The 18,612-nt window shown below is 57.4% G+C and overlaps 1 protein-coding gene across 2 annotated transcripts; it reads right to left on the bottom strand.

Annotated features, from left to right (window-relative positions):
• Positions 1 to 1,974: 1,974 nt before the first annotated feature.
• On the bottom strand, positions 1,975 to 18,322 carry SRF (serum response factor). 2 transcript variants are annotated; one of them, XM_072857197.1, is made up of 8 exons: positions 16,378 to 18,322; positions 14,635 to 14,901; positions 8,920 to 9,181; positions 8,414 to 8,593; positions 6,618 to 6,737; positions 5,682 to 5,873; positions 5,067 to 5,143; positions 1,975 to 4,797 (listed from the first exon to the last, which is right to left on the bottom strand). In XM_072857197.1, the coding sequence occupies exons 1-8, from the start codon at positions 17,017 to 17,019 to the stop codon at positions 4,702 to 4,704; spliced, it is 1,836 nt and encodes a 611-aa protein (XP_072713298.1). In that variant the 5' UTR covers positions 17,020 to 18,322; the 3' UTR covers positions 1,975 to 4,701. The 2 variants fall into 2 exon arrangements, with proteins under 2 accessions (XP_072713298.1, XP_072713299.1); XM_072857198.1 differs by lacking the exon at positions 8,414 to 8,593 and having other exon boundaries at positions 16,378 to 18,317.
• Positions 18,323 to 18,612: the final 290 nt, after the last annotated feature.

Raw genomic sequence — 18,612 nt, 5'->3', positions numbered from 1 at the left:
GGCAGCTGTTATTTTGTGCAGGTACTGCACCTGCAACACGGCTGTATTTAATGTCCAAACACGAGGTGGTGATAATGCTTTGCAGTGGGAAACGCGGCCTGGCTGGTAACATCAGCTGGCAACATCCTATAGCCAAAATTGTCACCAACAATAAATGGCAGTGGCTGGATAGGACACAGGCATCTTGTTTGCAACGCTGAAAGGTTTTCTGTGTATTCATATGCCCTGCTTATGTCTTGGCTCTGATGGTCTTGATACCATGCTTAGTCAATCATTTATCCTAAAAGTAAAGATTATGTCTGTGGTGTCTTGCTCCATGTTAGGAGTTTTATACGTCATACACAGAGCCCTGAGCACAAGTAACATGGGGTTACTTGTGCTGATATGGGTTTTGTGGTGCTGAACCACGAGACGTAGCTGTGGAGGCATGCTGAACATGGGGGCTGGCTGTGGTGTAACCCGTAAAAGTGAAGCACCTCCCATCCCAATGAGGAAAAGAGCCATTTCAGCTCTGTTTTGCTCCTAAGCACTTTCTGTACAATCTTCCCCTCTCCTGCTATACTGAGATGTATTTTCTCCAAATTGCACTGTGAGGAATAGAGCAGTCCCTCCCACCGCACAGACTTTTATTGGTGCTAAGCTTTCCTTACGTTATACAGGTATCTGCTCCAGGACCTGATGCTATGTAGAGGCTAGTAGTTGCATTTTTAGTTGCATACTGTTGACCCAGCAGCACTGATGATTGTAACAAGCCCTTCTCCTTTTGGTTTCTTTCCCACCTTTAGGCACTTTAGTGAGCCCCCATGTGCCCTTGACCCGGTTCCTAGGGGCCTACAGGCATCCGCCTTTGACCTGACTTTAAGTAATGCCTCTCCAGTTTGGACTCTGAATATTGCCATATCTTCTCATAGCAGTTTTCTGCAGGGAATTTAACAGTCTTGGTGTTGGACCTCATAAAGACAATAGTTAAGCTCCATCCTTAAAGACATCAGGTGTCCAAAAATAATGGACTTTGAAGAGGGGATGGGAAACAAGCTCATTTTCATTTGAGACCTGGATCAGATGCCTGTCAATGTCAGAGGAAGCTGTTCTGCCTGCAGCCTTTCAACTGGTTTATTTTAAAGCCCAGTTTGTTCTTTCACCTGGTCCAGAGGCCTGGGGATGGTACTGCACACACCAACCACCATGTCTGGATACTCTGAGATGCCAGCTGCATGACATCTCCCATGATGACAGGGCCTTGGCCAGCATCACTTGTCTGTCGAGTCCCATATCAGGTAGACACTACCTTAACAGCAGCATCTTCATACAAAACTTTTATCTATCCTGGAAATACCTCTGTCACTACTAAAAAATATCTCTGTCCTCCTTTGGTTTGGGGTAGTTTATCAATATCTAATTATATAATCCACCTGGGGCCAGGCCTAGGGATCACCTTTTCTTTGATGTTACAATGGCAAAAATTCCTCTTCCTAGGCCTTAGTTATTGCCTAACTACTCCATGAGCAACATGGGCTGTTTGTCCTCCCTGTTTTAACTCTTGCTTGAGGTCCTCATGCTCCTCCCTGTCAATGCCCATGAATTAGAAGAATTTTATTTTTCAAAAGTCCCCATTCCTCCTCATTCCTGGCTTTTACTTCTCTTGACTTGACACCATGCCCTGCTCACCAGCACTGTTCCCGAGCTTTCAGAAAGGACAGCCCTCACAGCCCTGCTGTCCACCACAGGCCCCCTCTGGCCCACCCACTGGCTCTGGGACTCCCAGAGCAGAAGTCCAGCTGATCAGGTCTCACCTGTGCAGGCAGCAGTGGGGATGGGGACTTTTACAAAGAGCCCCTCTTTGCCACATCATGCCCAGACAGCACCCCACCCTCCACAGTCCACAAACAGGTGCAGGAATCTGCCTCTGATCCCCATTCATTGGCCCTAAGGTGTGTGTCGTCCCCTCCCCCAAAGCATGGCCAAGATCCCAAATCTGTGCACAAAATGATAACATTTATTGAAAGAGTAATTTTTTTTAATACAAAAGAAAGCTCTGTACATAGTACTGTGATTACTTCCACATCCATCCAGAAACACAACCCTGGAAACTGGAGGGAAAAAAAAAAAATAATCCCACACACACTTATGCGTACACACACGCACACACGCACACACCACCCTCAAACCAGTAAAATGAACTAAAAATGTCACCACACAATAAATGCCATTTCATCCCTGATACACAAGTGTTCTTACAAGTCTGCACTTAAATAAAATACACCATTAGCGTTTAACCAGCAGTTGCCTTTGGGGAGCCAGGGAGGGGATGCAGTCAGACACCCTGTAGCAGCAGGGGCACTCCTGCCATCCTGGCCCAACAGCTCTGCTCCACAGTGCTAGCACAAGCAAAGCGGAGCAAAGCCAAGCCACTGTGATGTGCTGGGGCAAAGGACAATGCAAACCCCAACCCCATCCTTCTCCCTGGATGAACTCCTAGGTACCCAGCCTTGTTTTGGAAGCATCACTGAGCAGCTTTCATACACCTAGCAATGGGGCATGGCACAGCACTCCCACATGCTCCAAGCTGCGGGCTACGCATGACCCTTAGAGCAAGGATACTAAGGGGAGGCAGCAGGCAATGTCACTCTCACCAGATGGGCCACCCCACTCCCCGTGAGCCCTTCCCAGGCTGCATAACAGACCGAGGGCTGAAAGACCGTTCCAGGAGCTCTTTGCACAGGGGGCTTGGAGCAAACCTGCCCACATCTGTGCACTAAGGAACAGCTATCGAGGGGTAACTACAGCCCAGGCCATCAGCTAGGAGTTCAGGAGATGCTACCTGCACAGTGAGCAGGGAGAGCAGGGATCAGCCACTGCTGGCCACTCACCACCCAGGAAGGAGCGGGGATGCTCATATCCCGTACGCACTCACAGGTAGCACTGCTCCACACCAATAGCAGTGACAGAACAGCCACAAGTCCCAGGACCAGAGGTGAACAGGGTGGTAATCAGAAAACCCAGCCCATCTCTGGCTCCCAGGCACATTGCAAGCCCTTTGCTCCTGAGGGATGGGTTTCCCACTTCTAGAGACCAGCCACTGCTTCACTTGCTTTCTGCCCATTAAGCCCAAAATGCTGGGTATGGAGTCCTCAGTATAGGTAAGTGGGAAACAAGCATCCCACTCAGTTCAGCTTGATCCCTGGCACATGCTGGTGGGTGGAGAGCGCAGCTTAAACGCTAATGCTGAGGGAACATGTCCAAGGTTACAATATAAACTCAAAAGCAAGGCCCCTTTCCTGCCTCGATGCCCACCCACCCCCTGGTACAAACCCCATGAAAACTGTACAGGAGCCAAACTTTTATTCCTTAATTACATAAATACTGAGTTTAACACTTAGAAAAATAAAGTAATTTTCTTTTTTTTTTTTTTTTCTTTTTTCTCCAAGGCTTCTTTTGTCTTTAACTTAAAAAAAAAAAAAAGTTACAGTAGCTGCTTCTTCCCCTAAGGATTCAGCAGCTTCTCTCACTTGTTCACTCCCCCTCCAGGGACAGGGCTAGGTAGCAGAGCCATTCACAGCAACTCCCAGGCAGGACCAAGCATGCTCCAGCCCTTCTCCCCCAGCCTTGCTGAGCCTGCACAGGCATCACAGCTGCTCCTCCACAGTCCAGGATGGCCCGCAGGTCACCCTGGTGCTCAGAGGAAGAGCCTGCCACCTGCCCAGCAGCTCAGTGCCCCGTGGGCTCTTCCCTTTGACACTTGAGTTGTTTCTCCACCTTGCATCAGACACAGAAATTTAGAAAGCGCTGGCTGGAACTGCAGGGGAATGTGGGAAAGACCCAGCCACATTCCCCTGGGCATACGGAGTCCGCAAGCAGTGCGAGGGCTGAGAGGAGAGTGTGGGGCTGGGCCAGTCACAGAGCCCCCCAGGAGCTCTCCGGGGCATCGTTGTGCTCCTGGGCATCCACCAACCACCTCAGCTGTGCGAGGGCAGCCACCGGGGCAGAGCCAGGCAGGCTGCAAATCTGCCAGGCAGCCCAGCAAGGAGGCACTGAGGGCAGAGGGCTCACTGTAGTGCATACAAGGAGGACGGGGCCACGTGCCGCAGGCTGTGCCCTGCCCTCCAGAGGGAGGGCGCACAGGCCCAACCAGAGATGCACATGCAAGCTGGCCACTCTCCCCTCTCCAGAGCCCAGGGTGAGTTGCTGCGGCCGGGACCTGTCACCCCCACAAAGGCACATTGCTGAGGCCAGCTGCCCAGCTCTGCGGACACTCAGGACGGCTCTGGGTCTGAGCTGAGCCCCACGCAGAGCAAACACTCATGGGCAAGGTGACTCGGAGCACCCAGAAGGAGCCAGAGTCTCCAGCTGGGAATAGCCCGCGGTATTTATTTACAGCACAGAGCAATCCTCCCCACAAGAGACAAGTTTCTTTGGCTGGCGTGAGACAAGCACAGCTATCGCAGCATCCAAATGCCCCCAAGCCCTGCATGGCCCCAGCACAGCTCCACCCCAGGTGGGTCCTGCAGCCCCATGCACGTGCCTGTGTGTGTGTGTGTGGGTGTGGGTGGGTGGATGCGTGTGTGTGTGCATGTGTGGATGAAGGAAATGTGAAAAGGCAACAATAAATAACTGGTGCAGTCTGTACGAGAAGGAATCGCCGTCAGCCCCAGCACTGGCATGACAAGCCACGGACAGCACAAGGCCGGCAGCAGAGGCCTCTCAGTCACTCTTGGCGCTGTGTGAGGTGTCCAAGTTGACCACCTGCAGCTCCGTCAGGCTGCTGCCACTGCTGCTCTGCTGCCCGATGACAGCCATCTAGAGAGAAAAGGGAGGAGGAAGCACTGGGGGACAGCACGCCCTGAGACCATGTGTGCCAGCAGCCAGGGTGGCACTGTCCTTTCTGGGCACCTGTCCAAGGAGGGCAAGACTTCCTCACCCAAGAGTGGGTGGCACTGACAGCTTTCCCAGACTTGAGGACTGGCCCTATCCAAGGGCCTACGTCTGCCCAGACCCACAAAGGATGTGCAGCCAGGGGCAGAGCAAGGACACCCCCTGAACACCTGCGAGTACCACTCTGCGCCTACCTGGTGAAGCTGGACAGCTGAGACTGGGATCTGAACAGTGCCTGATGGGGCTGTCAGGAACACTTGGGGGACACCACCTGCCACAAGAGAGAGCGCACAAATGACACCATCCCTTAAACAGTGCTCCCCCATGGGTCCTTTCTCTGAGCTCCATGGAGCTTCACAAGGATGAAGGTGCCTGTTGACATGCATGGAGGCATCCGAGGAGAAAGCCACATGCGCTAGTTTTCCAAATGCTGGGAGAAGCATTTGGAAGTGAGGCACAAGCCCTCAATCCAAGTCTTGCCTGCACGGCTTCATGCTGCTTTGCCCCCTCAGGCAACCACACATCCTCTCCAGAGTCTCTTAGCTCCCTCTACTGCCTGCCCTATATGCCACCCATCCCAGCAACCCTCACCCTTATTCCCCAGTAAACGGCTCAAGCAACCCTTTGCATAGGAGAATGGGATCTAAAAGCGTGTATCAACCATCACCCTTGCCAGGCCTTTGTACAGCTGCTAGGACTGCTTAGAAGAAAATTCTTTGAAATTAATATACAGCATAAATACATGTGAGATGAGAAAAATCAGGGTGTCAGAGCACTTAAGGGAGCACTGACCCAGACAGCTCTCTTACCCTGATCCTGGACCTGGCCATGGGACACCTGCATCGCTGAGGGCGCCTGTGAGAAAGCGTTGAGGACTGCAAGTCCACCGTCCGCAAGGCCAGATGTGGGCGCATACATCACCGCATGTGGGCTGGGGTACATCATGTGGCCACCCACAGTGGTTGGCACAGACGACGTCATGATGGTCGCTGGGAGGGTCACTGGCACCAGAACAGACTACATATGAGCCACACGAAAGGTGTCTGCTACACTCACACACCTGCTCAGCACCCCTCCCTCAGCCACCCTTTGCACGCCATCCTGAAACAGCATGTGCACGGAGACACCCATCTTGTTCTCCCAAGCTCTTGAGGAAAAGCCCCAGGGAACAGGCAGGAGAGCTCAAACCTCTCCTTTCATGAGTGAGTATAAAAGGGCAGAAAAGCATGGTAGTGAAATAACCCAGGACTGAATTCAACTTGAGATACAAGTTTCCTGATGAAGCTTTAATAAAGCTGTTGAACTGGATTCAGCCTGCATTCAGGTACCTGGACTCAGATTTTGCTGACAACAGGTGTCTTCTGCATATACAGTAAAAATGTCAAGTAGATGGGAGCCAATGCCTTGTGCTAGGGGCAGTGCTGGCTCACTAAGAAACTATCTGAGGACTGGGCAACCTGTTTCCCAGCTCCATGCTGCAAGTAAGAGCAGATGACGTATCCAGAGAGGCTCTGAAATCCCTTGTTAGGTGCCCTATGCACAGCAGCATCTACCTAGATACAGCATAGCACAGGGGCTGGCAACAGGGATAAATACACCTGGGAAACTGTCAGAAAGGCTGGGATAGAGCTGGTCTGAAGGAGGGACCCTGGGCAGGGAACAGGCATGAGGTTTATTGGTGTGGGTTGTTAGCAGCAGTGGTTAGGAAGGAAGACAGAACATGGTTACCATGACATCCCAATTACCTGTTCCGCTGGAAGAGGTCTGGGTAAGGTCAGTGCTGCTGTCACTAGAGGGAGACGTTTGCTGCGGTGCCTGGTGCACCTGGATCGCCTGGACTGGGACCTGCTGAGCCATGGTACCACCTGGGGAGAGAGAGGAGCCCATGAGCCTGTGGCTCAGCAGGGATACAGGCACTCTGGGCCATGTGAAAGCCCCCCAGTCCTTCTCTGGCCACATGCAGCTCCACAGTATGGCTCTGCACTGCGCTGGGGAAGGCTAGCCAAAAGCAGCACATGGCAGAAACCAGGCCTTGCCCCAAAGAGCAGGGCAAAACCTCCTCCTTCCTGGCACACAGGGGCCAAGGAGGGGTTAGCTGGCCTACAGGGCTCCAGAGAGAAAAGGAAAGGCCACAGCAGCTTTTATCCAGCTCCCAGGCATGGTTCAGGAATGTCTGGGGCCCTCCTCACCATTCCTGGCTCCACCAAGACACAGCACAGAAGATATTGGGAGGAGAGGGCCCAACACATGACCCCAGCACTGCCCATGCTCAGCCAGCCCTGCAAGGATCATCTCACTGCACAGAGCAGCACTGCAAAAGCCCAAATGCTCAGGCCAGCTGGGCCCCGCTGTCTTCACACTCTGGAGCCCAGCTCCATCCTTGACAGGGCACTCAGGGAACAGCTCTCACACCCAGCTTGTGATCTCAAGGACATCACAGTGCCCTACACAGGGATTAGAGAGCACTGGGCCACAAGATGTGCATCCCAGAGCTGCAGGGGCACAGCCACACAGCCTCCAGCCCAGCCCACTTGCTGCAAAGCTCTTCAGCTCCAAAGACGGAGCTCAGCACAGAAAGCCCCCCATCAGGCTCAGGTCCTGTCTCCAGAGGGAAGAGCAAGGGATGCCAGAGAGCAGGAATCACTGGCCACCTCGCTCAGACTCCGCATCTCCCCATGCACCACACCACAGAGACACACGTCCATTATTCTCTTAGCTACTCCAGATCACAAGGGAAATCCCAGTCCTCTTGCATGGGATCACACTGTCTGCCAGGGCCCACAGGAGCCATGCGGGCTCCAAGAAAGCATGCAGGCTACCAGACTCATCAACTTGGGCACAAACAGGCAGGACACAAGAAATACCGTCTCACTCTCAGTGCTGATCCTCAGACAATGGCTGCCCCCACAAAGGAGAGCCTAGCCCTGCTCTGAAACTCCAGCCAGGAGCATGTCCAGCCCCAGTATAACACCTGGAGAGCCTTGACTCAGCACAACAAGAAATTCCTACAAAGAACAATGCACACAAGGCAGCACAGCAGCACCGCTCCCTCCTCTGCTCTGGGTCTCTTCTAATCTATCCTCTGCACTGTGGTTCAGTGACTGACTGCAGATCCAAACACAAAAGCAAGGGCAGCTGCTCAGAGCCAAAAGCCAACACTCAAAAAACATCCATTGGACATCTGAGCCCCTGTGGTCCCCTTCCATCAGTCCTCCTAGCAGCACACTTCAGCCTCAGCACAGCTGCACCAGAGACCTGTCTCCTCTGCGTTTACTAGCCCCAGGGCAAACCCTGGGGCAGGAGACTGACAACCCCCTACACTTCCCTTGGTCTGTACCCCCCAGGATGCTGTTCCTGCCTACGCCAAGCATTCTCTGCCCTGTCTTCCCATCTCTCCCCCACAGCCACAACCAGGGTGCCCTGTGCTCTGGCCTCTGTGCTCCCACCTCAGTTGGAGGTCAGCTCTCTGGCCAGGACCAGGACCCCCACAGACACCTCCATCCCCCCACCTCAAGCAAGCGGAGGAGAAGCGAGTGCTGACCTGTCAGCGACACGATCTGCCCTCCAGCTCTGGCAGGGAAGCGGAAGACTGTCTGTTGTGCCTGCTGCAGCTGTCCAGCCGTACCCGTGATGACCTGGCCCTGCTGGCTGGAAAGAGCCAGGGAGTGCGGCTGTAACTGAGTGAGAGGAATGGTAGGGGTCCCCGGAGAAAGGGAAGCACCTGCCGAAAGGAGGGAGAAAGAAAGGCTTTGTCACCACCAGCTCTTTTCACTCCCTCCAGGCTTCTCGGTGCTGCCCTGGGGTCCCAGCTCAGCTCTGTGCCACCACGCCCTTCCCAGCAGCAGGGCCAGCTAGCAGCACTCTAAGGAAACAGTCACTACATGACCCTTCTCCAGCCACTGGCCTGGCTGGGCTCAAGGTTCGCCCTACAGCAGCAACCACTCTGCTTCCTCCTGCCACTAGGTCTCCTCTCCTCTGGAGAGGGCAGCAACACAGTCCAGGTGCACAGACAGATAGATGCAGTCCTCAGCCCCTAAAGGCACTAACCTGACATAAGGGTGAAGCCGGTGGGTATCGGCATGAGGCCCCCAGATGTCACTGCACTGGCTCCAGTAGTCTTCAGCACTGTCCCGTTGGCACTGGTGACGGCATTGGGGCTGATGCTGGCAGACACTGGCGCCAGGTAATTAGTGATGGGGAATGACGGGCCACTGCTGACCTGCATGGAGGTCGAGGTGGTGGGGGCTGTCTGGATGGTGGACGTTGTCCCCGGCAGGTTGGTGACAGTGAACGCTGGTTTCAGTGCGTCCTGGGGAAGGAGAGATTGTGACAGCTCAGACCAGCCCTTGGATCTGGTCAACATCTGCCCTACAGGCCAACATCAACCTACGGGCCAAACCAGGCTCCGTAGGTTGCATCCCCGTGCTAAACCATACCCCCATAGCCTGCTGCCAGCACATGGAGCAGAGCCAGGGTAGCAGAGAGGAGTTGCTTGTACAAACATGAGGCGAGACAGAGAGAGCTCAGCGCAAACCTTGGATACAAGCCCAGGGCCACACAGGTCCCTCGAGAGACTTCCCTGCAAGACACCAGGGGAATAAGCAACCCTTCACCTCCCCAGGAGTCCCCATAGCCTGTAAGAAGAGAACAGCGTCTTTTTGGCACACAACAGGCAAAAGCAGTCCTTGCAGGGACAGACATAAAGGCAAATACACTGTCTCCTGTCAGGAACACACGCCACTTCCGTTATGGCAGGAAACACATGGCCAAGAACAAGCCGAGAACTGGCTCTTAAAGGCAGCTGTACACTGAAAGCAGCAAGCAAGAGGTGAGTAAGGCCAAACCCGGACACCAGGGAGGCCCAAACCCAGCCCTGACAGCTGCTTTGGCAGGCCCTGGGGAATGCCTCCACAAATCTCCTGGAGCAAAGGGAAGAACCTGGCCAGGGGAAGCACCCATTTGCCAGTCCGCTAGCAGAAGATGGGCATGAAGCAAATGCTTCCAAGGGACCCCGCACATTAGCTACAGCCAGCACACACCACGGTCCTGCAAGGAGCATCAGAGCTCTATGCCTCCCTGAGGACAGCATTGCCAGGGAAGCTGAGCACCAGGAGGAAAGAGGCCCTGCACTGGGCCAATGCTAGCCTGAGAGGCTGGCCTCCTGGGTCTGGGAACACGGGAGGAACATGTATGCCAGGCTGCAGGGCACGTAACACCCCAGTTTCCACAGCCACAAAGCATGTGGCTGGACATGGTTTGGATCTGCAGGAACCAACCAAGCCCAGCATGATCCCTGCTGCCCCTGGCAGTCACACTTCAACTAACATGCCTCCTTCGCCCAAATCCCCTTTTGGATACCCAGGGTCTCCATGGCCCCTCTCCTGCCCTGCTCAGCTGGCCAAGAGCAGACTGCAAATACACTGCTCCACAGGAGACCATGCCACAGACCACAAGGGACCTACTGTCCCCGTGCCCTGCCACAGCTGCCGGCATGCTTGGGAAGAGTTAAGGCTGCCACACTCCCACCCCTCCCGCTGCAGGCTGGTGGGCCCAGCTCTCCCACGTGCTAAACCTTGTTCCCAGCTTGTCAAGCTGCCAGGAATGAGGAATTCACAGCTCAACGAACAGCTAAAAAAGGGAAGGCAGCCCATTTTGGACAGGGGGAGCCAATCCCGGGCACTCAACCGTGCCCCAGGGCCTGGGGAGGGAGGAGAGCAACGCCCCTCTGCCTTGGCACCGCAGCCCCTGAAGTCCGAATTAGAAGAGGCACGTGATAACAGAGTGGAGCCCAGCAGAGGCACTTTCCATTAGCTCAACCACAAACTCCTGCCAACCCACATGGGACACAGAGGCTGTGGGCACCCTCCCCTGTGGGTGACAGGGCAGAGCTCCCCCCAGCCCACTAGGCCATGGGAGCCATAGCAGAGCAGGGCGGGTCCTGTTGCCAGCTGGAAAAGCCGGGCTCCCTCATCCCCAGGCATGGCCCTGAAGCTGTACACCCCTAAGACATAGTCCCCAAGCAGCCAGGGCACTTAGCATCTCCCCACACTCCATACTCTCAGGGCTGGAGGAGGCATCCCAAAAGATTCACAGCACCCTACTCAGGGGGATTCCCAGGACTCCCTAGAAGCACGAGGGCAAACCTCAGTATGATCAGAACAGCAAAGGTGCTTGGGAGGGATGCTGTGCCAGCAGGCTTGAACCATGCACGCTCCATCTCTGCCCTCCCTACTCTGCCACATGTGAGACTGAGATTGCTCCCATCTTTGCTGTGTTTCTCTTGGGCTGCAGCAATAGCTCCCAGTACAGAAAGCAAACTAGGAGAGACCTTGGGATTGGACACCCATTGCCTTCTCCCCATGCCTGTCCAGGATGCCTCAGAGCCCCTGGGCACCTTGGCTCCCCCCAGCACCCTGCAAAGCCCAGACTACATATGTAGTCTGTAGCCCAGACTACAGACTTCCTACTGAAGGCCGGCCTTCAGTAGGAGACAAGTCATGGGTCACCTTCAGCAGAGACTACCCAAGGGGCCATGGACAAGCCCTGAGGCAGCACAGCAGCCCTGAAGGCCCCTTCCCTTCCTGATCCAGCTGCACATCCACTCCCCACCATAGCTCACTGCAAACTTCAGTTTGAAGAGCAGTGCCTGGGGAATCAACACGCAGCAGAGAGGTGCAGCATAGCAGCAGGAGATGTCTGAACAGACCCACACTGCTGTGCATGCTTGATAAATGCTATACAGCATGACTGGACGACAGGGCAAGGCCCAGGCTATCTGATGTCCATCCTGGACCATAGTAGGGTCTTGGGGACAGAAACAATCCCACTCCACATCTTCTGGGGGCTGCCTGGGACAATGCTGTTCAGTATGGCCCAGACCCTCCAGCCAGCATTACTACAGGGATGCTGCAGGACAACTGGCCTTGGAGGTACATGAGAAATCTGGTCTCCAACACCTGGTTTGCATTCCATATGGGGCAGGAAGTCCCACCTTTCCCCCACCCCAAAAAGCAACGGCCAGATCAGGGCTACTCCCATGCTCTCATCCCAAACCAGAGCCCCTGAGCTCCCTCCAAAATCCCCTCTCCCACATAACCATACCCAGGAGATTACATGAGGGCACTGTGTCCTTTGGGGCCCACAAAAGATCAGACAGGTCAGTGCATGACAGTATCATTGTGAGGATATAGCTGCTGTCTTGGAAGTACAGCATGCCCCAGTCCCAGCTGCAGTCTGAGCTCAGCTCCATGGCGGGGAGTTTGAGTTTGGCACAGCAGGAGGATCTCATAGCTGCTGCTGGCTGTAGCGCAAAGGAATACCAGTGGGCTGCTGACTGCAGGTAACAGACTGGCTGCGTTGCTCCCCCTCTGCTGCAGCAGCTGAACACAAGCAGGTTTTGTCCATACAGAGGTCCAGGAAGCAGAGTTCACAGAAAGGCCAGGGAGCAACTGCCCAACCCTCTCAGAGCATCCTATGTGGCTGGACCTGACAGTCCAGGCACTTAATTTCCTGCCACCTCCTCCAGTGAGGCACCCATAAGCCAGCCCTGTATACCACCCACCCCTCAGCAAGGATGCCAGCCACCTAGCATGGCCCACCCACAGGCTCCCTTCATCCTCAGAGGGCTTCTTGGTCTATCTGAATTGGGTTGATCTCGGCCAGAGCACCAAACCAGGCTTCCAGCCCTGCAGAAGGCACAGCAGGACTGGGGAGGGTCAGGGTGGGACTGTCCCCAGCCCCAGGGCTTGTCATGACAAGAACCCTCAGCAAGCCAGGGGTGCATTTAGCCAGAACATCAAGCAGAAGACAGGGCCGCAGGGCTTCTGCAGCCCCACACCAAATGCTGGCTGTGGCCACAAGGCACCCCACACTAAGCATTATCACTCATGAGTACTGGGATGGAGCTTGCAGGGCACTAAGTGGGGGTTGCATCAGAAAGCAGGCAGAGAGAAGTTGTGTTAAGAAGATCTCCTCTGCAGAGTAACTGCACCCCAAGAGTACACTTCCTTTAGGGACACTTAGCAGTATTTTCAGGGAAAATATCAAGGGACATGATGTGGACAAGCCCCATGCCAGGGACAGGTCAGCTGCCATGCACAGTGCTTCCTGCACCTCCAAATTACTCCAGGCACATGTCATTTGTCTTATTACAAAATGCCCACAGGACTTGCCTTTTCATCCAGGAGAAGCCCAAGAGACACAAGTCCTTACAAACACAGGCTGCACAAGGGAGAAATTGCTGGCAACAATGGACTCCTTTGCCTACTGGAAAGTGCTGGCACAGCTCACACTAGGAATCAGAGGCACCCAGGGGAGTCATGCCAGACTGGGACAGCCAGGACTGTTGTTGGGCTCCCATCAGTGGGAAGCCTTCCCAGGGACTCTTCTGGGCTCCAGCACAGAGCTCTCCAGCCAGAAACACCTTGGCCCACCACAGATCCTCTGCCTGCAGGAATCTCTGGGACTGCTGATACTTCTCAGGGACCAGCAGCGATAAGCTTTTGCTTGGTGCAGCACTGCACACATGTGGGGAAGAGGGCATGAAGGAATCGTGGCTGCCGGGTACCCAGCAGCACTGTGACCAGAGCTGTTGGGCTGCCACAGGATACAAACACACAGCTGAACACCCCTGCAGCCCCAGACAACATGCTGGGCACATCTCAGGGCTGCACTCACTGCCTTTGGGTTTATAGCACAGATCTCAAACGCCCTTCTCCAGGTTCTGTCTGCTTAATGTTTAGTGGCTACTAATGGCAAGGATGCTGCTATGGCTCGCGTACAGTTGGCTGGAGGGCTCCTAGAGCAAGGCCACAGTTCATCTGGAAGCAGCTAGCCCAGTACCCATGCCACTAACACAGGTACCACAGAGCTGCAGCAACTCGCAGCACCCAACAGCACTCTACACAGGCCCAGGAAGCTGTGGCACAACCCCCAGTTCAGCATGTTGTCCCAGTCTTGCACCACAAACCCTCCTGCCTCCCATCTCCAAGCGCCTGTGGACCCAAGCACCAGCCTGCAAAGGAAGCAGCAGGGATACGGGAGCCAGCTTTCTTGCAACAGCTCCGAGGAACAGCACCAGGCGATGCAGGGACAAGACAGGGCCCTTCCAGCAGAAAAAGGCCATTGCCTGACTCTGCACCCACAGGCAGGCCCTCTGCAGCACCCTGGGCAAGAAGCCACAAGGAACACAGGCAGGCAAGGGCCGGCGCCTGCAGGGACACCAGGCAGGGAGCAGAAACGGTCCGTCCAGCCAAATGTTTCCATTCCCCATGTCCTCCCTGCCCCCTTCCAAAACAGCACCAAAGCAAGAGACAGCTGCAGCTTATAAGGAATGTGAGGGGCCCTGCCAGGGACTCTGGCGAGGGAAACCAGGCCTTATAAGGCCATGGAGGCAGAATCAAATTTTTATCAATGAGTGCAAGAGCATGGAGACGCCCGGGGAGAGATAACAGCGCCGAGAGCTGGCCGGGGGGGTGGGCTGGGTCAGTGGAGAGCCCCACTGCAAAGGCCAGGGCCAGGACACCTGCCACCCACTTCCCTCCCTCTCCAAATCACCACTACCGCCAGCCAAGTGAAGGAGCCAGCCCTGAGAGGCCATGGCACGAGCTTGCTGGAGTTGCAGCAAAAGGGGGATCCGTCCTCAGCTTCCCAAGCTGCTATTCAAGGAGGGCTGGGGATGATCAGGGCTCCCAGCACAGCTCCACAGGCACAGCCCGTGCCTCCCAGGGTGCCCAGGCGTGCAGGTGAGCACAGGAACGTTACCTTGGTCTCCCCACTGCTGTCCGACTCAGACACCTGGTAGGTGAGGTCCGTCTCCTCAAAGCCCGTGGCGCTCATGCGCTGGTCAGTGGTTGGGTCCGAGCGCGGGGGCGAGTCTGGGGAGTTGAGGCACGTTTGGATCAACGCCTTCCCCGTCTCACTGGTGATCATGGGCTGCAGCTTCCGTGTGGCAAACGTGTACACATGACCCGTCTCACTAGCCACCAGCAGTAGAACTTGAGTGCCGGTCAGCGTGGAAAGCTCGTAGGCCTGCCAGCAGCACAAGGGAAGAACAGGGAGTCACAGATGGCAGGGACACATACAGTGCAGGATAAGAGTCCCTAGCATGTCCCTGCGCTCCCAGCATGGCCCTCCTTTTGCTCACACCAGCTCCAGCTCCCTGTCACACCAGAGGAGCTGCAGCCTCTAAAACCAACTCAAGATTGGTTCTCTACAGGTTGAGGTGCCCCATGCTGTGTTCTCATCTCCTTTAGCATGCCCCTAGGGGATGTGCAGGCCAAGAGGCCACAAGAAAAAAGAGTGCAGGAGAGCAGCCTGAGGACATGGGGACACTGGGCTGTCCCCATTCTGGAAGTCCCACCCGCTTCTCCAGACACATCTGGATGCCTCTCTCTCCCCTGTCACCTCTGCTGAGCCATGTGAGAGAATGCTACTCAGCCCACGAATCTCTGCCACCTCTTTCCCCTCATCAACACCCCTGCTGGGCCAGGACCCAGATTCCCCTCTCAGTCTTCACAGTCCGGAGCACAGCTGCACCCAAACACCCCTGCAGTGAGGCTACCATCCCCCAGGACTGGCCTGGGGGCTAGGAAGAACACTCTTCACGTGCCATCCTGGCACACTCAGTGGTCTCACACAAGCTACCGCAGACAGGATGGCTTCATTCTGCATCCCGCGAAGCCAGGATGTGTCCAGCGGTACCCCACAACCATTCCCACCGCCCCAGGGTGCATGAAGCCCAGCTCAGCTGGGATGCAGCACTGCCCAGCTGTTCAGAGGATGCTATGAGCACCAATAGGGATGCAGAAGAGCCAGCAGCATCCAACCACACACCAATTCCCCAAGTTTCTAATCTGTCTTTGCACAACGGCTCCTGCCACCAGGAACCGCGGAGAGCACTCCGGACCGACCGAGACGTGGCGCTGGCCCCTTCCGCGGCCGAAGGAGCCAGCCTTGTTGGGCCCTTGGCGGGGCAGGGCAGCCCAGCTGTGCCACAGGACTGGCGCAGCACCCAGCAACGACTCACAGAGAGCGGCCCCGAGGGCTCCCGGGGCGCTGGTCAGCGCCGGCCCAGGGCCGGAGACTCCACGCGGACGAGCCGCCGCGGGTGCAACAGCCGGCTGGGGCCCGCCGGGCGCACCCGGCATCCCCCGGTCCCGGCCTGCGTGACCGTGACCGCCCTTCCCGCTCCCGGGGCCCTGCCCGGAGCCCCGCGGACGCCAGGGACCGGCCGCAGGCGACAACCCGCCCCCCCGGAGGCTCCCGCGCAGCCCCCCGGAAGGAGCTAGTGCCGGGCCGCGCCCCCCCCGCGGGACCGGGAAGCCGCCGCCGTTTCCGGGCACAGCCCCGCCGGCCGGCTCCCCGCTCGGCCCGGGCGCGCACCGCCCGGGGGCCAAGGCTCCTGCCGGGCCGCCAGCCACGGACAAGTGGGTGCCAGCCGGCACCCCCGGCCACCCCCCCCGCGGCCTCTCGCCCCCCGCGCCGGCCGGAGCCCCGGGGCCGCACCTTCTTCATGATGCCGGTCTTCCTCTTGCTGAAGGTGGTGTAGCGCCGAAGCTTGTTGTCGATGAACTCCATCTTGATCTTCACCCGGCCCCGCGTCTTCTTCCCGGGCTTGGCGCCGCTCACGGCCCCGCCACCCCCGCCGACGCCGCCGCTGTAGGCGGCCGCCGCCGCTCCCGCCGCGGGCCCCGCCGCCGCCGCCTCGGCCAGGCCACGCTTCACGCCGCGCCGCTCGCCGCCCAGCTCCTCCTCCTCGGCCGACTCCGAGTCGCCCTCGCTGCCGCTGTACAGCGCCTCCCGCTCCAGGCGGCCCCCGGGCGGCCCCGCCGCCGCCCCGCCGCCGTTCGCCCCACGCGGCGCCGGCACCGGCGACCGACCCAGCCCCGAGCCACGGGCCAGCGCGGCGGCGGCGCCGTTCCCGGCCCCGGCCTGGCTCGGCAACATCGCGGCGGCGAGCGCGGGTCGGGTCGGGTCAGGCCGGCCCCGCCATGGCCCCGCCACCCGCTCCGCGCTCACGGCCCCGCTCCGCCGCCGCCCCCGCCGCGCCGCGCCGCCCCCATATAAAGCGATACAATGTTGCCTTTTATGGCGAAGGCGCTCCTTATATGGGGCGAGCCGGCGCCCCGCCGGGAGGCGCCGTTCCATTGGCTGGCGGCCGCCAAGCTCCGGCGCCCATTGGCCGGCGGCTGGCGTTTGATTTGCATACGTTCCGACTGCGCTCGCGTCACTCCCAGATTGAAACACGCAGGGAGGCTCTTAAAGAGACAGCGCGCCGAGCTGCACGGACGGGGCGGGCCGGTCGGTCGGCGACGAGCACCAAGGACGTTACGCTGCTGCGGGCGGCGGGGCCCGGCCGTCCTGCGGCAGGGCGAAGGAGACCGGGCTGAGACACCGGCTTTTCCAGCCCTCGCTCCCCCGTTCCTGCTGCCAGCTCCAGGCACTCGTGTCCTCCTATAGGGGACACACCACGTGGCTGAGACTCCCTGCCTTGCCCTCAGCCCCTGCCTCGACATCCTCAGGATGCAGTCGGGAGGAGCTGCGCACCACCACCCCCGGGCTGCCTCTTAGTGATGCCACCGGGTGTTGCTCCAGGCAACCCTCCACCTCCGCTGTTCCCACACCCTGCAGGGGACAAAGTGCTGCCCGCTTGTCTCTGGTGGCTGCAGGGTCTGCCTAGGGTCAGGAGGAGGGGCTGCAGAGGCACCGAGAGGGTCTGGGGGCCACATGGGTGCTCAAGGGTCTGCAGGGCACAGGACTGGGCAGATATGACCAAAACGCACATTGCCCAAGCACAAGTTGACCACTGGTCAGAAGAAAAAGGTTTTCTGTTTAACAGGATGGGCCACAGCTACCTTCAAGTCCACAGGAGGAGAGAATGTGGTCCTCTACCACAGCCATCTGTGGGTAGGACAGATTGCCTGTACTCCTGTCCCCAGGAAGATGGCTGGTCTGGCCCCAGTACGCAGACAGGGGACCACGTTCCACCCTGACTCTGCAGCTCACAGGGTTCCTAGCAGGTAGCACAGGCCATGCCCTCTGCTCAGGTGTGAACCAGGACCTCCACAGGAGAGAGACCGGCCACACAGGCAGGACAACTTGGGTGCAAGGCAGGCTGCACGTGGGCCAGCAAGGGTGCAGGAGGGACCACAGAGCCTCAGAGCTCGAAGCTGTGAGGGCAGACAGAGCCACATCCTTGGCTGAGAAAAGGGCTCTCCCACACCCTGTCCTACAAACAAGAACTGCAACCCAGGGCAAGACCTCACCTCTGCCAGCACCAGCCCTGCCACAGACCCATTTTGCCTCCTGGGCACCACATGGAGGGTTCTGCAGCTTGCACAAGCCCTTTCCGTGTCTGCCTCATCACTCAGAGGATGCGCACACTTGCCACCAGCCTTCACAGCTGTCTCTCACTCTCTAGGGCCAACCTCCTACAGAGCAAGGGAGTAACTGCAAAACCAAACACCCCCCTCGCCGCCACCGCCACCTCCCCCTCCTCCCCGCCAGCCATGCTCCTCCAGTGAGCACACATGCCATTTATAGCTCCCAGCAGGGCTGCTGGGACTCACATGCCTCCCATCACATGCCCTGGCCACCCTCCCTTCAAGCTGAGCACAAACTACACCTGGCACAGGTGAGACGGAGGCCTCGCTGTGTCATGCCAGGCTGAGGAAGGGTCAGTGAGACCCTCTGCATGGCTGGAGACACCAGTGAGGCTGAGAGCAACTGGCACATAGATCT

This window comes from Ciconia boyciana, chromosome 3, assembly GCF_034638445.1.
Source record: "Ciconia boyciana chromosome 3, ASM3463844v1, whole genome shotgun sequence".
Taxonomy (NCBI): domain Eukaryota; kingdom Metazoa; phylum Chordata; class Aves; order Ciconiiformes; family Ciconiidae; genus Ciconia; species Ciconia boyciana.
Note: the sequence above shows the minus strand (reverse complement) of the source record. Positions and strands in the feature narration are given on the sequence as shown.

Coding starts and splice junctions, on each gene's coding strand:
- SRF (XM_072857197.1), bottom strand. CDS start 17,019: ATGGAACGGCGCCTCCCGGCGGGGCGCCGGCTCGCCCCATATAAGGAG. Junction 14,902..16,377: donor AGACCGGCATCATGAAGAAG/GTGCGGCCCCGG, acceptor TGCTGCTGGCAG/GCCTACGAGCTTTCCACGCT. Junction 6,738..8,413: donor GCAGATCGTGTCGCTGACAG/GTCAGCACTCGC, acceptor CTCTCTCCCCAG/GTGGTACCATGGCTCAGCAG.